General features: G+C 36.4%; 1 protein-coding gene across 3 annotated transcripts in view; it reads right to left on the reverse strand.

The window, feature by feature from the left end:
• POGZ (pogo transposable element derived with ZNF domain) overlaps positions 1-24,711 on the reverse strand; it is a 59,173-nt gene that overhangs the window by 17,828 nt on the left and 16,634 nt on the right. Inside the window, exons 1-7 of one of the 3 annotated variants that reach the window (XM_073234632.1) lie at positions 15,646-15,666; positions 12,904-13,028; positions 11,764-11,922; positions 3,157-3,332; positions 2,097-2,205; positions 512-802; positions 212-430 (exon numbers count right to left, since the gene is read on the reverse strand). In XM_073234632.1, coding sequence (XP_073090733.1) covers positions 212-430; positions 512-802; positions 2,097-2,205; positions 3,157-3,332; positions 11,764-11,922; positions 12,904-13,027 — 1,078 coding nt within the window. In that variant the 5' untranslated portion in view covers position 13,028; positions 15,646-15,666. Of the gene's footprint in view, positions 1-211; positions 431-511; positions 803-2,096; positions 2,206-3,156; positions 3,333-11,763; positions 11,923-12,903; positions 13,029-15,645; positions 15,667-24,711 lie in introns of those variants that run through there. The other 2 variants (XM_073234631.1, XM_073234630.1) reach the window with 2 other exon arrangements.

The raw sequence follows: 24,711 nt of genomic DNA on the forward strand, positions 1-24,711 counted from the left end.
CAAAGCACAACAGACATAGAATTAATTCTTTATGCTTAATTCATGTATACTTTTCAGAAATGGCTATTATCCCCTTTACTAAATTCCTATTAGAACGATGGTAGCAACTATATTTTATTTCTCTATTTCATAGTATAGAGCTCTGATACAACGAACTCTTTATTAATGTTTCTGAATGCCTGTATGCTCAGAGTCTTTAAGGTTATTGTACCTTTCACTGAAGACTCAGGTCCACCGGTTCGTTGAGAGCCATGGGCAGAGCTGTTGTTGGGTACCACCACTGGCCCAGGACTCTGGCCCAGGGAAGGGATGGTGTTAAGGGTATTCACCAGTTTGGCCACTTCATTGCTATTTTCACCTGTAACCCCAGGTCGCTTCACAGTGACAAAGCTGGCAATGCTCACTGCAGGTGGAGAGGGGAAGGAGGGAGCTATGTTGGCCAAGTGATAATCATCTGTTCTCCACCCACCACCACATCCCAGCTCTGCCCGCTCTTCTTTCCAAGTCTCACCTAGCTTAGGATTTGGGGTCTGGTTAGATTGGCCTGGAGGCTGAACAGCTAGTTGCCCCAATGAGGTCGGCTGTGTGGCAGTAGGAGCGGTGGAAGTGCTGGGAGTGGACTTGGTCTGCTGGGATTGAGACTGTGGGACGGTGCTTCGAATAGTGAGAGTGGCTGGGATGACGGTGGTAAAGGTGTTGGTGGTAGGCCGCACGGGCATTGTGGAGCCTGGCCTCACTGGGGTCATCTGAGAGAACACTTGTGGGACTCCAACTGTCGGCTTAACAAACTGGGTACCTGGGGCTTCAAAAGAGAGACAAAGAAGAGTACCAAACTTGGTCGATGAGCTCACCTATAATACATTCCCCTTGTCTTTATTGGAAATACTTGAATAGGAAATACTTGAATAGGAAAAGATTATTTACCCAAACTGATTGGTGACCACCAGAAGTTACCAAGAACAGCACAGATTCTAATGTCTAGACAATAGGTGTCCAAGTTGATCAAATAAATTAGCCTAGGTAACTAGCCCTAACAATGTTAAATTCAAGAAAGATTCCCATTAACTCTTCCCCAAACACCTTATCATACTGCCTTTTCTATTCCAAGAGTACCATCAGGAGTAGCCTGACCTTGGTATTGGAAGAGAAGATGGGTGAAGAGTGGGAGGCAGTATGGGCATATATGGGCCAAACAGTAGACTTCTGAAAAAAAAAACAATCTTTCTTTCTCAGAATACCAAAGGAGTCTTCCATTCTTTTATATAAACTCAAATGGAAGACTGGCTATGCCATTCTACTAGGAAGTCTCAAAGGTGAGTCTCCTGGCTCAGCCAGAGACAACTCCACTGACAAATACTTTAAGAAATAGTAGACTAGATAGGAAAAGCTCCTTACACTGAAAGCCGAAAAAACCAGTGTGGGCTCTGAGAACAACAAAGACTTAGGAAGACAAGCTACGAATATACCCTTACAACAACTAAGTTATTCTTTTTTTTGGCCTGAACTGTACTAAACTTATAGATAGTAATAAAGAACTGGGGTAAAATTACAAGATTTTAAAAAATTATCTTTCAATTCAGTTTCTTTAAAAAAAAAAAGTCACTGGCAATATTTATCACCAAAGAGTATGTCATTTGTTTAATTTATATCCAAAATCTATGCTATAAACTTAAAGCAAAATAAAGTATACGAAACAATCCCACCATGTGAGTAGACTTACACGGAATATGGAATTGGGGAGTTTGCATTAAAATATTCCTTCAGGATGACAAACTTAATAGCTAAGACACCAGACATAGAAAACTGACTATATAAACCTTGTTTTACTACCTCATGAAGGAGCATAAAAAGCTGAATGAATGAATGAATGAATGAATAATAAATAAATAAATAAATAAAAAGCGGAACCACCAACCTGGCCAAAGGTTAGAAACAGTTTTTTTTTTAACTTGGCTTAAGTCATTTGGACACAGATGACTTGTATATTTTTAGATTTTCCTTAAATGCACTTAAAAAATGACCTAGAGTATTTTGAAACAGTAACAACAAATCTTTTGGATGCAAGTTTATTTCAAGTGGATAGACATTTTTCTTACCTGGGACTAGTGTAATTGGTCTAACTGTTTGGCCTTGCTGTACGTTGAGCACGATCCCAACCTGATTCATCGCATTTTGTACAGGCCGGACATTTCTTACAGGAAACCCCTGCATTAAAAAGCAAAATGATCTTTAACATGGAGATCAGTTAACACTAGCAGAGACTGCAGTGAGATCTATGTCCACAAAAATTCCCACATTCTTACCTAGTGGTTCTCTTTCTAGAATTAAATGACCGAGATGGACAAACTCTGGAATTCTGGCAAACTTCTGAGTGACAAAATACCAAAACTGGAGAATAAGGATTGGTACATAGGAGCAAAAATAAAAACCTACTTCCTGTCTTAAGAGAACCTCATCTTAAAATGAAAAAAAAAAGACTCATCCACAGAATGGTCCCTCAATTGCCAGAGGCACAGGAGAATAAAAATGACACTAACAGTATTTGTTGGAATGATTCAACATACAAACAATTTCAATTGTTCCCACAATCCACTTCAAAGGCCATAAACCACTGGCACATTTGTCAGAGAAGAGTTTGTAGCTCAGGAAGCCCCAGGCAAAGAGGAGTGTTTGCCTTTACAACACACATTCAACACTAGGCTTTCAATTCAACTCACATTATGTTATCAAGTAAGTCCTCTTCCTTCTCTTCCAGAGATTTCCCTGTACTTCAACAATTTCACACACAGATTTCCAAAGTCAACTAACTTAACCCGTTTTAAGAAAAACAGCCCAAGCAAAGGGCCAAAAGCCTTGAGGACCAAGTGTTAAGGCTTCCTAATGCAAGCTTTCCCACTGATTTCAACCCAGACCTCAATCAATTCACTTAATAGCCCTCAAGGGGTATGAAGAGAAAATTACCCAGCTATATGCTATGTTGGGCTTTCTGCAAGTCAGCATCAACTTACAAAACAGCAAATGCAAAAGCCTTGTCAAAAGACAGGACTTAGAAACATTTTTAATAATGTTAACGTAAAGACTCTGAGTCAGAACTTCCAAAGGTTCACATGGTCTTTTCCTTCTCTGCCAAGTCCCAGAATTCAGAGTCCTACTCACCTGTGTAGTGATAAATATTGGTTGTGAGGCTACAGGGGAACTAGTCACATGATTGGCATTCTGCATGACTTGGACAGGTCTCAATACTGGTTGAGTAACCATTGTGCTCAGACCTGGGGTTGGATTCTGAGTTAGGATGAGTGGCTGTCCACCTTGTTGGACCAAAGAATTGCCAGCTAAAGGGTAAAAGGAAGAAGAAAAAGGAAAAAAAAAAAGGAATGTAAAAGAAAACAAATCCACACTTTATATGAAACATTATGGTCTTAGATAAGAAATGGTATACCACATATCAAAATGTCTAAGCCTGTCATCCACCTTGGGTTTAATGTTATCAAACTCATGAAAAATTTGAGCTTCACCCAAATCTACAATTAAGATAAAAACAGGTAGGTAGGGGAGGTTCACCAACATCTACCCCATAGGTCTTAACATGGTAAGAGTTCTACATGACTATCACTTTGACTCTGATTTAAGTGACCACATATAATCTCCCCATACCATAAGTAAAACCTATTTTGTCAGAATGTAATTTGTTAGCTAACACACCTTCATCTTTTTAAAAGAGGACTATTCAAAGCCAGGCAGAGAAAGACAAGTATCAAATGATTTCACTCATCTGTGGAGTATAAGAACAAAGCAAAAACTGAAGGAACAAAACAGCAGCAGACTCACAGAACCCAAGAATGGACTAAGAGTTACCAAAGGGAAAGGGACTGGGGAGGGAGAGGAGGATTAAGGGGCATTACGATTAGCACACATATTATAGGAAGGGCATGGGGAAGGAAGTATAGCACAGAGAAGACAAGCAGTGACTCTATAGCATCTTACTATGCTGATGGACAGTGACTGTAATGGGGTATATGGTGGGGACTTGACAATAGGGAGAGTAGTAACCACAATGTTGCTCATGTGAAATCTGACAATAAATTATATATCAATGATACCTTAATAAATAAAAATAATAATAAAATAAATAAAAGAGGACTATTCATCAGCAAACATTAATTCAGCAAATACATAGAGTCTAAAGAATGACATCTCCATTGAGTGAGTCAAATTTCAGAAATGGAACAAATTCTCTAAACAACCATTGTCTTTTACAGGTATGGGAACACAGACATTGACAGGCTACCTTCTTTCTCTTCATGTCATCCAAACTGATAAAGACTTGGTCAAAAACTAACCAACACCAAAGAAAAATGATGACTTCAGAAGGTAATGATTCATATTTCATTTCAACTATTAATATCATAAGCCAATATTTAAAGTCTTTTTCATTTCTGAGAAAAGTAGTTTTTTAAGTGTTTTTAAGTCTTACATTTACTTACTACATTTGGCTAAAAAATAATCAATACTATTTCCTGACTTAGAAAGAATACTCTGAAATCAGATAGAAAATTTCAGAGATCCAATGTATGTAAATCAAAGATTCCAGTAAAGTATTGACTCAACTTTTTACCTCATATCATCAGAATGGTATGGACTCCTCTGAACTGCATGTTCCACTTGACAGATGGAGACACTGTAGTTAACTACAATGCCAGACCAGAGTGGCTATACAGGTGGCTATTAATTGGCCAACAGTGGCTTGTCTCACATTCTTTCAGAAATTGAGAGCCCATCAGTGGACTACACCCCTCATAGTTACTGGACCAGCAGACTAGCAATTATAGATTATAGATTGACAGATAAACAAAATTTCCAAGTTCTAAAGGCTAATTATACTGGCAATTTAGTGTGTGTGTGTGTGTATACACATACATAAAATTCATTGTACTTATACTACACATGTATTACATATATATTATATAAATACATACACATTAACTGTTTAATTATGGAGAAGTTCAAATATACATAAAAATAGAACACAATGAATCCCCATGTGTTACCATGAAGCTTCAACAGTTATCAACTATAAAACTCATGGCCAATCTTGTTACATCTATATCTCCCACCCACATAGCAGCTCCCATATTGTTTGGAAACAAGTTCCAGACCATCTTATTTCATCTATAACTATTTCAATATGTATCTCTAAAAGATAAAGACTTGAAGAGAGAGAATATCAACACCATTATCGCTCCTAAAAAACACTGTAATTCTGTGACTATAGTTGATTATACTGTATTACATAACTGAAATTTGCTGAGAACTTAGACGTTCATACCACCTTCTGACCCTCTGCCAAAAAAAAATAATGTCAAGTGATGGTTATATTAATTAACTAGATGGTGGGATCCTTTCACAATGTATTATTAAACAACATGATATAAACTTTAAATATCTTACAATTTTGTCAACTATACTTCAAACTTAAATACGTAATTCTTTAATATCAAATATCCAGTCAAAATTCAAACTGACAATTATCAATTTGATATATATATATAATTTAGTTTGAATCAGCTTATAGATGGACATATCTCAGGTCTTTTAATCTACAGGTTCCCCCATCCATCTCTTTTCACCTATTTGTAATTATGGTTGAAAAATGTTGACTAAGCACAAATATATTTTCCACTCATTATTTTAACTGCTAGGGTAAAAGAAAATAAATTATCTGTTCTTTATCTAAGCCTAAACATTTTTAAGATAATCACTGACTCAACATACCAACTGAATGAATATAGGAAGGGAAGGGGTAAAAGCTTTTTGCATTATGTGAAATCAACCAGCATTAACAAATCTCAAAAGATAGGCCTGGTTCCCGTGAAATCTGCACACACTCTACTATTATAAATAATGTTAACAGTATTTTCTTCAAACAGTCTCTCTGACATCTAGGTCATGTTTGAATTTTGGTGGATTGTTAGGACTTTTCCAGAAAAATAGTGCAAAACAAAAAAGTGGGTTTCTAAGCCCAGATTAGGTTCATAATTCAACTAAAAGCAAAAACCAACATAATGGCAAGTCACACTGGGTAAATTATACCTATTTATTATTCTTCAATGAATTCTATGAATTAGTTCTAATAAGTTCTAATAATTCTAATGAATAAATTATTTTAAGTAATTTCTGCATTCTTATTAAGTACTTCCTCAAAGTCTGACAATTCAAAGGTCTTACAAAGTTCCATTTCCAGAGGATGAAAGACGCAATCAGAATCCCAAGGCTTAAATAAGTCTTTACAAGAATTATCCAACTAGTACCCTGCCTCTAAGTTTGCTCTCAAATAAACTAGGCACCTTAGTCATACACTGATTAAGTAAGGGAAGGAGATTCAGCAGCTTGTCCCACATGTTGTTCATTTTACAAATCTGAGGGTCATGAATTTTCCCTTCATTCTTCTAAGTTTACTTACATAGCCTTAAAACAATGAGATAAGAGGGCTAAGTGGAGTTGGAATGGACTAAAAAGAAGTAGAAAATCATAGTTACAGTAAGAAATTATAACATTCAATTCACATCATTCACAGCTCAGAGTTAAGTGTGGTTTATTTTACTTCATGTTTCTTTCCAATGCAAACATGTAACTCTATCAGAGCTATAGAAATAATTTCTAAATGCTGAGCGGTAGATTCTGAAGAAAAGCAAAAGGAATAGTAAAACCGTTCCAAAATTTTATCCTGACACTTCAAAGAAAAAGCTTTGAGATATAATACATATACTGTACACGTTACCCAGCTGAAGTACAAGTCAGAGGATTTTAGTATATTCACAGGGTTTATGTATTCATCAACACTATTTAATTCCAGAACATTTTCATCACCCCAAAGAAACCTTTATACCTGTTAGTAGTCATTCCCCATTCTCCTCTCCACAGCCCTGGCCACCACTAATCTACTTTCTATCTCTACGGATTTACCTATTCTGGGTATTTCATATAAATGGGAGTAATACAATAAATGGCCAATTCTGTATCTGACTCACTTTTTTCATTTAGCGTTATGTTTTCAAGGTTCATGCATGTTGTAGCATACATCAGTATTAGTCTTTCATTCCTTTTAATGGCTTAATAATATTCCATTGTATGGATATACTATACTATATTTTGTTCATCCATTCAACAGCTTAGGCTGTTCCCACTTTTGGGCTATAATGAATAATGTTGCTATGAACATTTGTGCACGAGACTGTGTAACTGTAGAACTGATGGGTCATTTGACAACTCTATTTTTAACTTTTTAAGAAAATGCCAAATTATTTTCCAAAGTGGCCACACCATTTTATATTCTCACCAAACAGTGTATGAGAGTTCCAGTTTCTCCATATTCTCACCAATACGTGTTATTGTCCATCTTTCTGATTACAGCCATCCTAAAGGATGTGAAGTGGTATCTCACTATGGTTTTGATGTATACTTCCTTATGACTAATGACACTGAAAACCTTTTCACTGCTTATTGGCCATTTGTATCTCTCTTTGGAGAAATGGCTATTCACATCCTTTGCCCATTTAAAAAATCTTCTCAGTATTTAGATTGTACTAGTTCTTTAGTTCTTTATATACTCTAAGTACATGTTCTTATCAGATACGCTATCTGCAAAATTTTTCTCCCATTTATGGGTTATCTTCATTTTTTAGTATTACATTGTAGTAAGTAGTTCTTTATATATTCTAGGTACATGTCCTTTATCAGATACGTTATTTACAAAATTTTTCTCCCATTCTACAGGTTATATTTTCATTTTCTTGATGTACCCATTGAAGCATAAAAGGTTTTCATTTTTCTAAAATCCAATTTATCTATTTTTTCTGTGGTCACTTATGTTTTGGTGTCCTATTTAAGAAACTACTGCCTAAAACAAGGTCATAATGATTATGCCTGTGTTTGCTTCTAAAAGTTTTACAGTTTTAGTTCTTACACTGAGGTCTTTGGCCATTTAGAGTTGTTTGTAAAAGGTGTGAAATGGACAATGCTGTTCATGTGAAATCTTCATAAGATTGTGTATCAATGATACTTTAATTAAAAAAAAAAAGTATGAGGTGGAAATTCCACATTCCTTTCTTTGTGGAAGAAGTATCCAGTTGTCCCAATATCATTTGCTGCAAAAACTACTTCTTCATTGACTAGGAAAGGATTACATTTTTTTTTAACCATGTATCTCTCTCCATGAACCACAGCTATGTTGCAGTATAGGAAAAACTGTTTGCATATACCTTCCCCTCACCCCGTTTACTTTTTAAAAACAATCTTTATCTTAATTATATTTTAATATTTGATCCATATAAAATGTTACATGCATTTAAGTTATAAAATATAATGATGAACCTAAATGTCCATCAGTAGATGAGTGGATAAAGAAGATGTGGTATATATATACAATGGAATATTACTCAGCCATAAGAAAAAAACAGATCCTACCATTCACAACAACATGGATGGATCTAGAGGGTATTAAACTCAGTGAAATAAGCCAGGCGGAGAAAGACAAGTACCAAATTATTGCACTCATATGTGGAGTATAAGAACAAAGGAAAACTGAAGGAACACAACAGCAGCAGAATCACAGAACCCAAAAATGGACTAATAGTTACCAAAGGGAAAGGGACTGGGGACGATGGGTGGGAAGGGAGGGATAAGGGCGGGAAAAAAGAAAGAGGGCATTACGATTAGCATGTTTAGTGCGTGGGGGGCACGGGGAGGGCTGTGCAACACAGAGAAGACAAGTAGTGATTTTACAGCATCTTACTATGCAGATGGACAGTGACTGTGAAAGGGTATGTGGGGGGGGGCCTGGTGAAGGGGGGAGGGAACCTAGTAAACATAATATTCTTTCTGTAATTGTAGATTAATGATACCAAAATTTAAAAAAAAATATATATATATATATAATGATGAAACATCCTCAAATGGACCACATTTGAGGTCCATTTGGACTAGACATTGTAAACATAAATTATCAATGTGCTCCTACTCTTTCCCAACCTCTGGCCTCCCTCCCACATATATAAGAATGTTCCTTAAAATCAAGAGTCAAGGAAATGGTTTTTATGTAGAGAGGGCAAGGAAAAGCAGAGAAACAGGTAAATTATAAAAGAATTATAAAAGTCAAATCAATGCCCCAAAAAAGGACAATCTTTTTAAAGATATAATTATTGGAGGAGGTAACTATTGATAACCAGGAGGAGCCTGACTGGTTTTGGAACTACTTTAAAAAAGAGGGGAGTGGGGATTGGGGGAAGAAAAGACAACTTTGTAACTTTCTAAAGAACTTCATCGCTATATGAAATGATACTGAACTGCTTAGAAGTTATTCTCCCTTCCTATGTTACTTGTTTAATTAGTAGACAATATTCCAATACAATTAAACTGAAGGCTTATAGGGAAACTGGGTTTCATTCACTCTATTCTGAAGTGTCATCCCTATACGCAGGCTAGCATTTCAAGAGTATCTGATAAAAAAAAGATACAGAACTGTTTATATTACACACACACACACACACACACACACACACACACGTCTAGACAAATTCAATCTATTAATGTGTGCTTATTTGTGCATGAAAATTTTTTGGAAAAATACATAAGACATATATAATTGTGGTTGCCAGTCTATGTTCATTTTTTTAAGACCATGAATATGGGTTAACATTTTAATTTGAATACTAGAGGCTTCTTAAGTACTTTATATCTATATATAATATATGTATATATATATATATGTGTGTGTATATATATATATAAATACATACACACTAATATATATGTATGTGTATATATATATATACACATATATATAAATAAATACATACTAATATATATATATGTTTCTACACAGGCCATAGGCGGGCTCAGGAGTCAAGGGTTCATTTGAGAAGTTACAGAGACTAGGTTATATCAGTTATAAGATGTTCATCATGGGCCTTTAAATTCTGGGTTCAAAAAAAAAATTTAGCTAAACTGGTTGCTAAAAGCACTTTAACAGAGTAAGAGAAACACAGGAAAGCAGTATATACAAAGGCCACAAACTTTGAAGTCTAGGTAATTCGTAAGGACATTATTTAGACTCTCTAGGCCTTGGTTTCTACATCTATAAAATGAGAAAATTCTCTACATAAGGGCTCCTACTTATAAGTTTCAAAAAAATTCTAAGGATTTTGCATGTGATAAAAACCATATTTTCAGTACCCAAAGAATGAAAAAAATACCTATGGAAACGAAAGATTTAAATTTGATATACCTAAAGTTTGCACCAATATGGGGAAAGAGCTACTGGTGGGCATGTATTTAGAGCAATCTATTAGGGCAATTTGACATTATCACATTTTAAATGCCTGACCCCACAATCTCATTTCACACTTCAGATATGCTTACAGTGGGCACTGATACAATGCCTGAAGGTGTTCACCACTGTACTGTTTGTAATCACAAAAAATTGGGACTGTAACAAACATCTAGCAATAGGGGAGTAAATGACTATATCCAAACATAAGAATATCATATGCACTTCCAATGGAAATATAAGCAAACACAACATTTCTAGAAGGCCAATCCAGGAAAAAATATCCATCAAAACCCTTAAAAAATGTGATGACCTTTGATCTAACAATTTGACATTTAGAAATGCATTCTCAGAGCAAAGGATGTGAAAAAAGATAGAGACAGAGATGTTCACAACTCTTTAAAGTAGCAATATACACTTTATAACCTATTAATAAGTTACCCAAACAATGAGAAATACAGTCATCAAAAATGTTACAAATAAATATTTATTAAAATGAGAAAATATCCACTACATATTATGGAAAAAAAGCAGGCAAAGAATAATGTAGAGTCTGTATTAACCCTTTTTTGTAAAAAGTTAATAATTACATATAGCATATAAAAGTATATAAAAGTACATATATGTACAGAGTAAGAGTTACAAATGGTTATCTTCAGGTGGTGGGACTGCAGTTAGGTTTTTCTTCCTTTTATTTTTACTGTCTACTTTTTCTATAATGCACATATTATTCTTGTACTAATTAAGCTATTTTATTTTTTAAGGAAATAAAATAATTAAAAATAAGTTTTTTGTAGCAGTACAAGCATTCTATGAAGGTGCTTATTTTGGATATGAATCTTGAAACATAACTTGCCAGTAACTCATATTCAGAGTGTAGAACCAGTCATCAAAAATGAAACAGAAACCAATACCATATAGCTTCTCTAGTCAGTAAATACACCAAAAAAACTATTCTTTCATCATTCTCCTTCAGGTGGACAACAATCCTATTCTATTTTCCATACCCAGGAACCAATAACCAAATGAATCTGCCAGAGAAAATAACAAAACAAAGCTGCCCTGGGAGTGTTCTTCCCAAACTAGCAGGGCTTTTCTAATAATAAAAAAAAAAAAACAGAAACAATAAAACAAAAACAAAAAACACTCCAAATCTCTTTAATAGTTAGGAATATTGGGTTTACATTTTCTGTCCTAGAAATTATCAGGCAAGAATCAGCTACCCTTTGACTTGAAACACCAGTGTCAGTTCAGTACTAATTCATAAGGAACAGCACCATCTACTGAATCACCTCCATGTAAGAACATCATTACTAAATTAATTCCAACTAGTAGAACGACATCAGTATCTAAAACTAAACAAGTACAGCTGTTCCTAAGACCTTTTTTATTCTCTCACCCCACTAGCCCAGAAAGAATTTCCCAATAATCCCACTTACCATTGTTGTTGGCAATTAGTGTGACAAGAGTCTTCTTTGTACTGTCGCTGTTCTGTGCCCCGCTGCTACTAATGGTGGTGGATGTAGAGAGGTGCCCAGCAACAGAAGCATGGGCAGCGATGGGCACTGGAGCCGAGACTGGCTGCTGGTTCACAGAAACTGTGGGGAAGAGGAGGCACAGTCACTTGGAAACAGAGGCAGATGACACTAAAGGATTCTGTTCTAATCTTTCCTTTTCATCTTGTGGGTCTCTATAGACAAAAAGTTTCCTGCCTTTATTTGTAAGTTCACCTGATTTCTCCTTCCACTTGTCCCTCACTCCACCAATGAGACACAATGCTTTCTCTGTCTCACATTTCCTGGTTAAGTTAGATCATGAGCTTACTGAACCAGGATTTCATGTTTTTCATAGTACAAGTCAAACTCCCAGGACTCAAAGGTTTATTATGACCACTACTGGTATTCATACCATACATAGTAAGCCACCCACGAGACCCTCAACTGTGTCCTGTTTCAGCCCAAACCAATGTCATCTTCAGATCTCAAGGCAGGCAAGATAGAAAACAGAGCAAGAGATACAATTTTGGGGGAAAAGAACTACCACCCAGTTTCTGAATTCAGGACAATCTAGAATTTGACCCTGTAACATCACCTTTTTGAAAGAGAAGCTAACAAGCCTAAGTTTGTAAACTGTCCATGAAAGCAGACACAAAGAAAATTCTACTTAGCTCTCAAAGAAAACCATGTTCAAGTAAAACAAAGAAAAAAAACACAAGACTATGGGATCCAGTTTTGACTGGGTTACATAAATTAACACTGACATGCACCACCAGTTCACAGTCTCATTCATACATCATTTGGTAAGAGGAATGTTAGATGTTTGATAAACACTGGTTAATAATCCAACTCTCAATGCTTTAAATGAGTTAAATATAGTGTTTCTAACTTTATGTGTAAGGAAACTGAGGCATTTACAGACTAGAACATAGGAAAAAAAAGGCAGCATCAGTGACACAATGAGACATCTCTGGATTCTTAAAGTTCTCTTTCCACTTCACACTTTCTTATAAAATATGCCATTCATTTGAGTCAACTGAGTCAATTCAAATAATAATCTAAGATCAAAAGAGTCCTTGTTACCTGTAGTAGTTTTTTCCACTGAATTATAATCTTCAACTACAGAATCCTCAATCACATCACTGATTTTCTGCCATGGCTCCAGCTCCTCCTCCTCACATTCCATGAACAGATCAGTGTCCGCCATGCTGTAAGAAAAAAGATCAAATAATATATTGACCTCAGAATGGGAGAAATAGTTTTATACAAAATATGGAATCAGATTCTTTAATCTATTATTAATCTACCCTTGGGATCGCTCTACCACTTGCCCTAACCACCCCCCATTTTCAAGGGTCTGGAATTATAACTTCTATTCTGGAAAAAAAAATTTATTATGAAAGAGTCCATGGCAAATTACTTAATAATTAGGATTACAAAAGTTTAATCTGTACTACCCAGGGCTGGCATTAGTGAGGCAAATCATGCTTAATTTAAAATTGATTATTTTGCTCATTATAAAATGTTTTTGCATCAATATAGATCTTTTAACAATGATACATCAAAATACTATTTATTTTGATTACTGAGCCTTTTTACAACCCTTTAAATTCTGTACCCAAGATGAGAACCTCACTTGTCACCCTCTAGCGTAGCCCTATTACCTTGTACTCCACTATTTTAGGGATCGCCTTTAATTTGAAAACATTGCATAAACTACATGCTTTTAAAAATAAAGTCTACATTTTTGCAATGCAAACAGGAACTACTGCTATTTTGCCCTCCAATATTAGCTGACTGAAGGTCTATTTCTTTATCTTGGAATGGGAACAGTATTACTGCTCAATGTTCAAAGCCTTTACTGCAAAGGTTCTCAGTGGCCTTAGGATCTCAGAAACTTTTTCACAACACCCTTAAACCTTCCAAACCTAAATAACCAACCTAACCATTGTGTTTTAAGTAGTTAGGTCCATACAACTTGATACTATTTGCAAGATGCCCAACAAATGGCGTTGTTCCCTTGAAAATTTAAAATACCTGGGCAATGTCCCAGTGAGTTAGCTATAGCCAAGTGCCCAACGTTTTTAAAGGATAAAGTGCTTAACTTAATTCTAACTGGTCTCCACTATCCTACTTTAAGTATGTCTTCCTAAAACAAAACCACAGAGGGGAGAAGGTATGAGCAAAGAAAGAAAAAGATCTAAGGTATCAACTTAAATTTCCTTAGTTTCATATTTAATTTATACATACAGCAGACAATGGTAGCCAGAAATTGAATTAAAATGAAACCAAACTCCTATCACAGGCAGTCTCTGAGCCGTGACTACACAACACATACTTCTGTATTTTCCAGTATAGTTCCACTGAAAAAGATAACACTTTCAAGAACTTTTTTTCTGCTTAATTTTATACCATTGTTCTTTGCTGGATTAACTTTTCTTAGAGCCCATAGCCAACAGATAATTAATGCGTAAACATCAAACACCCAGCAGAACGAATATAAACTGCATGACAGCTTCCACAGATGGTTTTCAAGGACCTTCTTTCAGCTGTGACCAAGCTGTAAGCAAACTCTGTATACATACGCTGATCAATCCGCAGACTTTCCTCCAGAATAATTACAACTACCTGAATGCAAATTGTAGTTTTCCATGCCATCTGTGTGTGTGTGTGTGTGTGTGTGTGTATATATATATATATATTGTTTTTTATCAGTAAAGTAAAAAGAACATTTAGTTCCCATTTTAGTCTGTATATTTTAATAGCATATTCAAGAGGATGGTCTTTTATCTCAACTATTTACAGCGTCTTAAGAGACTAAGCGTATGCTTTATTTTGTGAAACAATGAATTTTATTAAGAATATTGAAAATTTCTCCCATATTATCAAAGTCAGATTATGCTATTACTCCCTAGAAAAAAGTACTCTGAAAAACAGAAAGTGAGAAAGGCAGATCTGAAAAGACAGCAAAGAAAGATGTTTGTGTCCTAACTACTTATCAAGTGAGCAAGAAAACTTAGGTATATTCTCTGCCAAGACAACCAATCTAAGTTAAAAGACTAAAATATTGATAGAAAACTCAATTTAGAAAATACTTTTCAAGTTTTTCATAGTGAGCAAGATAGAATTAACCAATAAGGCTTGTTAATGCAGAAAATAATCTGCTCACTGAGCATACTTCAGATTTACAACCCCCTCCCCAAAAAGTCTCTTAAAGACACTGAAACAATTCTTCAAATAGCCCTCAATTCCTTCTTCTAAAAAATTGAGGTATACAATAAAATGTAAAAATCTGTTACAGCTTGACTTCTGACATGTGTACAAACTGTTACCGCGCCCAAATGGAAACAAGAAGCACTCTTGCTACATTTTCCCCTCTTTGCCTATTCCACCACCCATCTCCTACCTCTTCCACTGTGTTTTTTATTTGTTCATTTGTTTTTTAGATTCCACATGTAAGTGAAATCAGATGGTATTTGTCTTTCTCTAATTTATTTCTCTTAGCATAATACCTTCCAGGTTTATCTGCGTTGTCTCAAATGGCAAGATTTCATTCTTTTTTATAGCTGAGTAATATCCCATTGTGTATATATACCACATCTTTCTCCATCCATCTACTGATGGATACTTAGTTGCTTCCATACCTTAGCTATTGCAAATAATGCTGTGATAAACATAGGAGTGCATGTAACTTTTCAAATTAGTGATTTTGTTTTCTTGGGGTAAATTCCCAGAAGTGGAATTACTGCATCATTTGGAAACTCTATTTTTCTGAGAACCCTCCATACTGCTTTCCATAGAAGCTGTGCCAATTTACATTCCTACCAACAGTGTATGAGGTTTGTTTTCTCCACATCCTTGCCAATATTTGTTATTTCTGGTCTTGCTGTTAGCCTTCTGACTGGCGTGAGGTGATAGCTCACTGTGGTTCTGATGTGTATTTTCCTGATGGACCATCAGCGATGTTGGGCATCTTTTCAAGTGCCTTTGGTCATCTGTATGTCTTCTTTGCAAGAATATCTCGAGGTCCTCTAACCATTTTTGTTGTTGTTGTTATCATAAATCTACAATTACATGCAGAACATTATGTTTACTAGGCTCCCCTCTTCACCAAGTCCCCCCGACAATTCCCATTAGTCACTGTCCATCAGCGTAGTAAGATGCTGTAGTCACTACTTGTCTTCTCTGTGTTGTACAGCCCTCCCCATGCCCCCCCCACACATTATACATGATAATCATAATGCCCCCTTTCTTTTTCCCTGCCCTTATCCCTCCCTTCCCACCCATCCTCCCCAGTCCTTTTCCCTTTGGTAACTGTTAAGTCTCCATTCTTGCATTCTGTGATTCTGCTGCTGTTTTGTTCCTTCAGTTTTTCTTTGTTCTTATACTCCACATGTGAGTGAAATTATTTGGTACTTGTCTTTCTCTGCGTGGCTTATTTCACTGAGCATAATAACCTCTAGCTCCATCCATGTTCTTGCAAATGATAGGATTTGTTTTCTTCCTATGGCTGAATAATATTTCATTGTGTATATGTACCACATCTTCTTTATCCATTCATCTACTGATGAACACTTGGGTTGCTTCCATTTCTTGGCTATTGTAAATAGTGCTGTGATAAACATAGGGGTGCATCTGTCTTTTTCAAACTGGGCTGCTGCATTGTTAGGGTAAATTCCTAGGAGTGGAATTTCTGGGTCAAATGGTATTTCTATTTGGAGCTTTTTGAGGAACCTCCATACTTCTTTCCACAATGGTTGAACTAATTTATATTCCCACCAGCAGTGTAGGAGGGTTCCCCTTTCTCAGCAACCACGCCAACATTTGTTGTTGTTTGTCTTTTGGATGGTGGCGATCCTCACTGGTATGAGGTGATATCTCATTGTGGCTCTAATCATTTTTTTAATCAGACTTTTAAAATGTCAAGTTGTATGAATTCTTTAGATATCCTGGATATTAGCCCCTTCTCAGATACGTGATTTGTGAATATATTCTCCCATTCAGTAGAATGACTTTTCATTTTGTCTATTGTTTCCTTTGCTGTGTAGAAGCTTTTCAGTTTGATGTCTCCCCAGGCAAGGGAAAGAAAAGGGAAAATAAACATCTGGAAGGACATAAGGCAGTGATCCAGTTTCACTCTTTTGCATGTAGTTATCCAGTCTTCCCAAGACCATTTATTGAAGGGACAGTCTTTTCCCCATTGTATAGCCTTGCCTCTTTGTTGTAGATTAATTGACTGTATAAGTGTGGATTTATTTCTGGACTCTCTAGTCTGTTCCATTCATCTATGTGTCTGTTTTTGTGCCAGTACCATAATGTTTTGACTACTGTAGCTCTGTAGTATAGTTTGAATCAGGGCAAGTGATACCTCCAGCTTTGTTCTTCTTTCTCAAGACTGCTTAGGGTATTTGGGGTCTTCTGTGGTTCCACACAAATTTTAGGACTATTTGCTCTACTTCTATAAAAAATGTATAGGGATTGCATTAAAAAAGTCCTCAATTCTTATCTCAGAATGTGATAATTTCATTTCAGTATCTATAACTCAACATAAAAAAATTAACTATTGAAAAGATGGGTCATGCCACAAGAGACATCATCTAAATTAAATAATCTGTGAACTTTAAAAATAGAAAAATGCAAATTTAGCATCCTTATGATAGTGTTCCAGTTATGAAAAAGAAATCTTCATTAGTATGATGAACTAGTATATTTAATATTTCTACCAAGATGCTCAGGAAACATACACCACTATTCTCTGTGGTCTTTCAAGTGATCCATGGCATTCTGTTACCTTTCAACAATTTCTGATCAAAGAAGATAGGAGTCACTAAATAGACTGCACTGATGTGTAAAGATCTTCAAAACTCTATCATTCTACTCATGTTTAACCTCTTTCCACCACAACAAACCTTTAACTTAATTTCTCACAAGGAAAAACAAAACAAAAATAGCGTGGAATTATTTTTCTCTCTTCCTTAGTATTTTACTGTAAAAGATAAATAAATGTTCTCATAGATTTAGACACATCACATTAAAAAAACACACAAACATGTTGAAACTCAATCTCTACTTAATTTAGGGACATTTTCATTTCTTCTGAAAAACTGCCACGTCAAAATGTGAATTTCAGAAACTAAAGGCCAGCATATAGGAACACAGCACTACATCAAGAGGGAAACTTGCATAGCAGTAAGTTTGAGAGTCACAATGTAACTAAGTCAAGGGGTAAACTTTCATCATATTACAATTATGAATCTCTGTATCAAGACAGTAGTGATTCCTTTTCTCCTGTGAGATATAAATTTTAATTAAATACAAAATAAGACATGTATCCATCACCTAGCTTCAAAAATTAACTCAAAACTAATCGTTTCATCTATGCCCCCTTTTCCTGCATATTTTTTTTATTTATCTCTTTTATTTTGTTGTCATTAATCTACAATTACATGAAGAACATTATGTTTACTAGGGCCCCCCCTTCACCAAGTCCCCCCAACAAACCCCATTACAGTACTGTCCATCAGCGTAGTAAGATGCTGTAGAATCACTGCTTGTCTTCTCTGTGTTGCACAGCCCTCCCCATGCCCCTCCCCACATTACACATGCTAATTGTAATACCCCCTTTCTTTTCCCCCAACCTTATCCCTCCCTTCCCTCCCATTCTCCCCAGTCTCTTTCCCTTTGGTAACTGTTAGTCAATTATTAGGTTCTGTGATTCTGCTGCTGTTTTGTTCCTTCAGCGTCTTTCTTTGTTCCTATACTCCACATATGAGTGAAATCATTTGGTGTTCGTCTTTCTCTGCCTGGCTTATTTATACCCTCTAGCTCCATCCATGTTGTTGCAAATGGTAGGATTTGTTTTCTTCCTATGGCTGAATAATATTCCACTGTGTATATGTACCACATCTTTATCCATTCATCTACTGATGGACACTTAGGTTGCTTCCATTTCTTGGCTACTGTAAATAGTGGCTTTTGGATGTAGAGTTCTATGGATGTCTATTAGGTCCATCTGTTCTAGTGTGTTGTTCAGTGCCTCTGTGTCCTTACTTATTTTCTGTCCGGTGGATCTATCCTTTGGAGTGAGTGGCGTGTTGAAGTCCCCTAAAATGAATGCATTGCATTCTCTTTCCTCCTTTAGTTCTGTTAGTATTTGTTTCACATATGTTGGTGCTCCTGTGTTGGGTGCATATATATTTATAATGGTTATATCCTCTTGTTGGACTGCCCCCTTTATCATTATGTAATGTCCTTCTTTATCTTTTGTTACTTTCTTTGTTTTGAGGTCTATTTTGTCTGATACTACTGCAACACCTGCTCTTTTCTCCCTGTTGTTTGCATGAAATATCCTTTTCCATCCCTTGGCTTTTAGTCTGTGCATGTCTTTGGGTTTGAGGTGAGTCTCTTGTAAGCAGCATAGAGATGGGTCTTGCTTTTTTATCCATTCTATTACTCTGTGTCTTTTGATTGGTGCATTCAGTCCATTTACATTTAGGGTGATTATTGAAAGATGTGTACTTATTGCCATTGAAGGGTTTAGATTCGTGGTTACCAAAGGTTCAAGGTTATCTTCTTTAGTATCTCACTGTCTAACTTAACTCGCTTATTGAGCTATTTTAAACACTGTCTGGTGATTCTTTATTTTTCTCCCTTCTTATTCCTCCTCCTCTGTTCTTTATATGTTGGTTGTTTTATTCTGTGCTCTTTTGTGTTTCCTTTAACTGCTTTTGTGGGTAGTTGATTTTATTTTTTGCCTTTAGTTAGTATTTGGTTGGCTGCTTTCTTTGCTGTGATTTTATTTTCTCTGGTGACATCTATTTAGTCTTACAAGTGCTCCCATCTAGAGTAGTCCCTCTAAAATATGCTGTAGAGGTGTTTTGTGGGAGGCAAATTCCCTCAACTTTTGTTTTTCTGGGAATTGTTTAATCCCTCCTTCATATTTAAATGATAGTCGTGCTGGATGCAGTATTCTTGGTCCAAGGCCCTTCTGTTTCATTGCATTAAATATATCATGCCATTCTCTTCTGGTCTGTAAGGTTTCTGTTGAGAAGTCTGATGATAGCCTGATGGGTTTTCCTTTGTAGGTGACCTTTTTCCTCTCTCTAGCTGCCTTTAAAACTCTGTCCTTGTCCTTGATCTTTGTCATTTTAATTATTATGTGTCTTGGTGTTGTCCTCCTTGGGTCCCTTCTGTTGGGGGTTCTGTGCACTTCCGTTGTCTGATCGATTATTTCCTTCCCCCGTTTGGGGAAGTTTTCAGCAATTATTTCTTCAAATACACTTTCTATCCCTCTTTCTCTCTTCTTCTTCTGGTACCCCTGTAATGCAGATATTGTTCTTTTTGGATTGGTCGCACAGTTCTCTTAATATTGTTTCATTCCTGGAGATCCTTTTCTCTCTCTCTGTGTCTGCTTCTATGCGTTCCTGTTCTCTGGTTTCTATTCCATCAATGGCCTCTTGCATCTTATTCATTCTGCTTATAAATCCTTCCAGAGATTGTTTCATTTCTGTAATCTCCTTCCAGACATCATCCCTTATATATTTCTCTGCAGCTCCATCAGCATGGTTATGAGCTTTATTTTTAATTCTTTTTCAGGGAGATTGGTTAGGTCTATCTCCTTCTCAGGGTTTGCCTCTGTGATCTTGGTCTGTATCAAATTCTTCTGCCTTTTCATGGCAATAGAGGTATTTGTGGGGAGCTGGCTCGTGTGTTGGCTAAGAGAAAGTCCCTTCTTGCTGGTTTGTGGCCTTTCTCTCCTGGGAGAACAGTGACCCCTAGTGGCTTGTGCTGGGTAGCTGCGTGCAGACGGGGTTTCTAATTCTTGCCCTGCTACTGTGGAGTTCTGCGGTTGCTGTGGGCGTGGCCAGCGTCAGGCTGCTGCTCCAATATGGCAAAGCTGTGTCAGAGGGGGAACACGGAGGCTGTTTATCGCTGTGAGGCGCCTCCGAGCTGCACTGCTTCCCAGGGGGTTAGGGTGCCCAGAGTTCCCTGGGTTTCCCAGCTGCTGGGCTAAGTGTCCCGGGACGCTTCCATCCAGCTGTGTGGTCCCTGTCCCTTTAAGACTTTCAAAAAGCACTCGCTTTTCTTTGTCCCAGGGGTGCCGGCTGTGGGGGCCCACTCACAGGTCTTAATGTCCTGTTTCCCTAGTATCCAGCACACCATGCACGCACTGTGTCTGTGCTCTGGTGCGGATGGCTAGGGCTGGGCGTTTAGCAGTCCTGGGCTCCCTCTCCCTCCCTGATCTGACTCCTCTCCTCCCGCCGGGAGCTGCGGTGAGGGGTGCTTGGGTCCCGCCAGGCCGTGGCTTGTATCTTACCCCCTTCCTGAGGCGCTGGGTTCTCACAGGTGTGAATGTAGTCTGACTGTTGTTCTGCGTCTTCTGGTCTCTCTTTTAGGAATAGTTGTATTTGTTGTATTTTCAAAAATATATATGGTTTTGGGAGGAGATTTCCACTGCTCTACTCACACCACCATCTTGGTTCTCCTGAATAATATTTTGACAGTAGTCACTACTATCATATCCATAAGTATTTTGGTATATAATTCTAAAAGATAAGGACTTGAAAAGACTACATATCAAAAAGAAAAAAAAATCATGGTATCATTACATGCCTAAGAAACTGATAGTCCCTTAATATCAAATATCTAGTCAACATTCAAATTTCAAATTCTCTCAAATACCATACTTTTAAGAAGATTGAATTAGTATCCAAATAAAGTCCATACATTCTGATTATTTGATAAGTTTTAAACATTTCTTTTAATTTACAGGTCTTTCTTCACCTTATTTTCTTCTCTCTTCCAATTTATTTGCTGAAGAATCAGATCATCTCTTGTGGTTTCTGTATTCTGGATCACATATACATGGCATTTAATAATACATGCCCCTGTCCTCTGTATATCCTGAAATTGAAAGTTGGATCTAGAAGCATGTTTAGAACCATGCTTAACTTTTTTTCCACCAAGACAACTGATAAGGGAGGAGTTTTCTTCCATTAGGAGGCATGCTCAATGACTGGGTCTGGTCATTCTAAATCAAGTATTCCTTCTTCATTTATTAACTGTAACACTTCTATTTAAAAAAACAAAAAACAAAACTTAATCTACTATTTGGTTAATCTAATCCAGTAGCACAGCAAATATAGAAAAAGTCTTGATTCTTTCTATCTTGCTTCTTTTTCTTATTTACCAGTTTTCAAAATTTTAACAGTATTTCCCTAAAATGACCAATAAGCCTGTTCTTAAACTATTGTTATGATTTCAAAGATGCAAACATATTTGATGTATTTTGATCCACTATAGTTATCTTTATTGACGCAGTGTTCTATTTTGGCCAGTGGGAACTTCTTCAGTTGGCTCCAAAGTCTTTTTGACATAAGCCTTAGTTGGGTTTGATAAAATCCTTGCTATCTGATAGAAGCAACCTAAGTGTCCATCAATAGATAAATGGATAAAGAAGATGTGGTAATATACATAGTGGAATATTATTCAGCCATAAAAAGAAATCCTGCCATTTGCAACAACATGGATGTTCGATCCAGGCTATTGTGCTCAGTGAAATAAGTCAGGTGGAGAAAGACAAATACCATATGATTTCACTTATTTGTGGAATACAAAAACAAAGCAAAACAGAAGGAACAAAACAGCAGTAGACTCACAGACACTTGAGAAGTGACTAGTGGTTACCAAGGGGGAGGGGTTGGAGTAAGGGGGGAGGGGGATAAAGGGGTACAATAATTCACAACCACAATATAAGATGGTCATGGGGATGGTAGCACAGCATGGAGAATACACTGAATGATTGTGTAACATATTTCTACATTGATAGATAGTAACCACACTAGAGAGGGTGAGGATTTAATAATATGAGTGACTGTTATTGTTGAACCACTGTGTTATACATTGGAAACCAACATAAAATTGTGTATCAATGATACTTCAATTAAAAAAAAATCCTTACTATCTGAGAGGTAAGATGTAGCATGTTCATCTCATACATTTCCTGCCCCAGACCTAGAATCAGCTATTTCTCCAAGAAGCTCTGGTTCCTTTTGGTGAGGAATAATATTCCAAGACCACAGTCTAGATGCTAGGGACCTTTCTGCTCATTTTAAATACAAAATTATCTCCATATTGACTCCAACTATTAGTCAGCTATCTTCAATTTCACTCCTATGTCATTTGGCAGAAAAATTCCACATCCACAAATAATGTCTTGGAATCTTAGAAAAAAAATTGTATTTACTTGTGAAATGCTTACATGAGATGTTTCATTCTTATATTTATTAAACAATTTTCATAACTTCCACTTACCCTGTCCCACTTGTGTACAGTCCCTTTCCCTTCCCCTAAAAAGATGCCTAGATTCTGTTCCTGATTGGTACAACTTACATATGGTTAAAAAACTTTAAGGAGAAGCAAAGGGTAACAAAGAGGACACATTTAGTTTAATCAAGCCCTTTAGTAAGTAACTCTTTTTTGAAAGACTGTCTTTCTCAAATACCACAATATATAGGCAGATCGCCTCAAATATACTAAATTTCTCAACTATTTCTAACAAAAACTTTATCCATAGCATATAATGAGTAAGGTTCTTTCCCAAGCAAACCAGGAGTTGGATGGGGGATTAGATACAGCAAAGGCCTACATCCGACTTTTAAGAGCTCGTTTCTACATTCAATAAACTTTCCAACAGAGCTAAAAAAAAATGCGATAATTTTCCAGTGTTTTCTAAGCCATGTAGCATATCTGCAAAAGGGACTTGGGTTCAACTACTGTGCATATGCATACAAAGGGAAAACAGGGGCATAAAGGACATCATTAAGGACTCTTCATATATGCCAGTGAGATTCAAACATGGATAATTTGTCCCCCTGTACTCCCAAGACATTTGGCAATGTCTGGAGATATTCTTGGTAGTCATAACTAGAGGTTGGGGCTGGGGAAGGGTGTTGTCCAGCACCTCTCAGGCATCTATTTAGTGGATAGTGACGGAGGGTGCTCTTAAACCACCCTACAAGGCACAGGACAGTGAAAGACTCAGCCAGTCTGATTTCAATAGTACCAAGACTGAGAAGGAACACTGATCAAACTGAATCCATGCTCTGAAGGGGAAATTAAAAAAAACAAACAAAACCAAAAAACACTACATTTTATGCATTAAGAACTATCATTTATTTTAAAAATATTTATCCTCTACAAAAGAGAATACAAGCAAAGCAGAACAAGAATCCAATGAATTGTTCAAACGGTTAGATATTTCACAGACATTTTTATACAACTCATATGCATCTAGTTTGTTTCACACTATAATCTTCTACCTTTGAAATTTGATTTTCTCTTCATATTTATCTGACAGCTTCTATGCCATTCTTATTCTTGCCCAAGTACATAATTTTTCCTCCTAAAACTGGAGCATCATATATTAATCCTCTAAAATTATGGTTACTCTCAGTATTTGTTATTAGTACTGACTGGTGAATAATTTTTGTGAAAATAATTTCCCAAAGTTCTTTAATCTCCATTTCTAATTTTTCTGGGTTTGAACCTCTTTACACAATTCCTCTATGGGTTGTTTTGCTAAATATATCACTTTTCTTGCCTCTTCAACTTCAGAATCATTTTCTCAGGGGGTAGTGAACCAAAATTACATGAAGCAAACCTATTTCTGTGTTCTTTCTAAAAGTCTTACTGTTATACATGAATTTACAAGCTTTGTATCTTAAAAACCAAGGGTTATAATTGAAATAGAAAAAAAGTCAGCCAATAATCCAAACTGCCATCAGCTGTTTGGTGTGTAGCTTGTTCTTTTGTAAAGAAAAAAAAAAAGCCATTGATAATAATGTTTAACCTAAATCAAATCAAGCATTTAACTTTAATTTCCAATTGACA

This window comes from Manis javanica, chromosome 4 (assembly GCF_040802235.1).
Source record: "Manis javanica isolate MJ-LG chromosome 4, MJ_LKY, whole genome shotgun sequence".
NCBI lineage: Eukaryota > Metazoa > Chordata > Mammalia > Pholidota > Manidae > Manis > Manis javanica.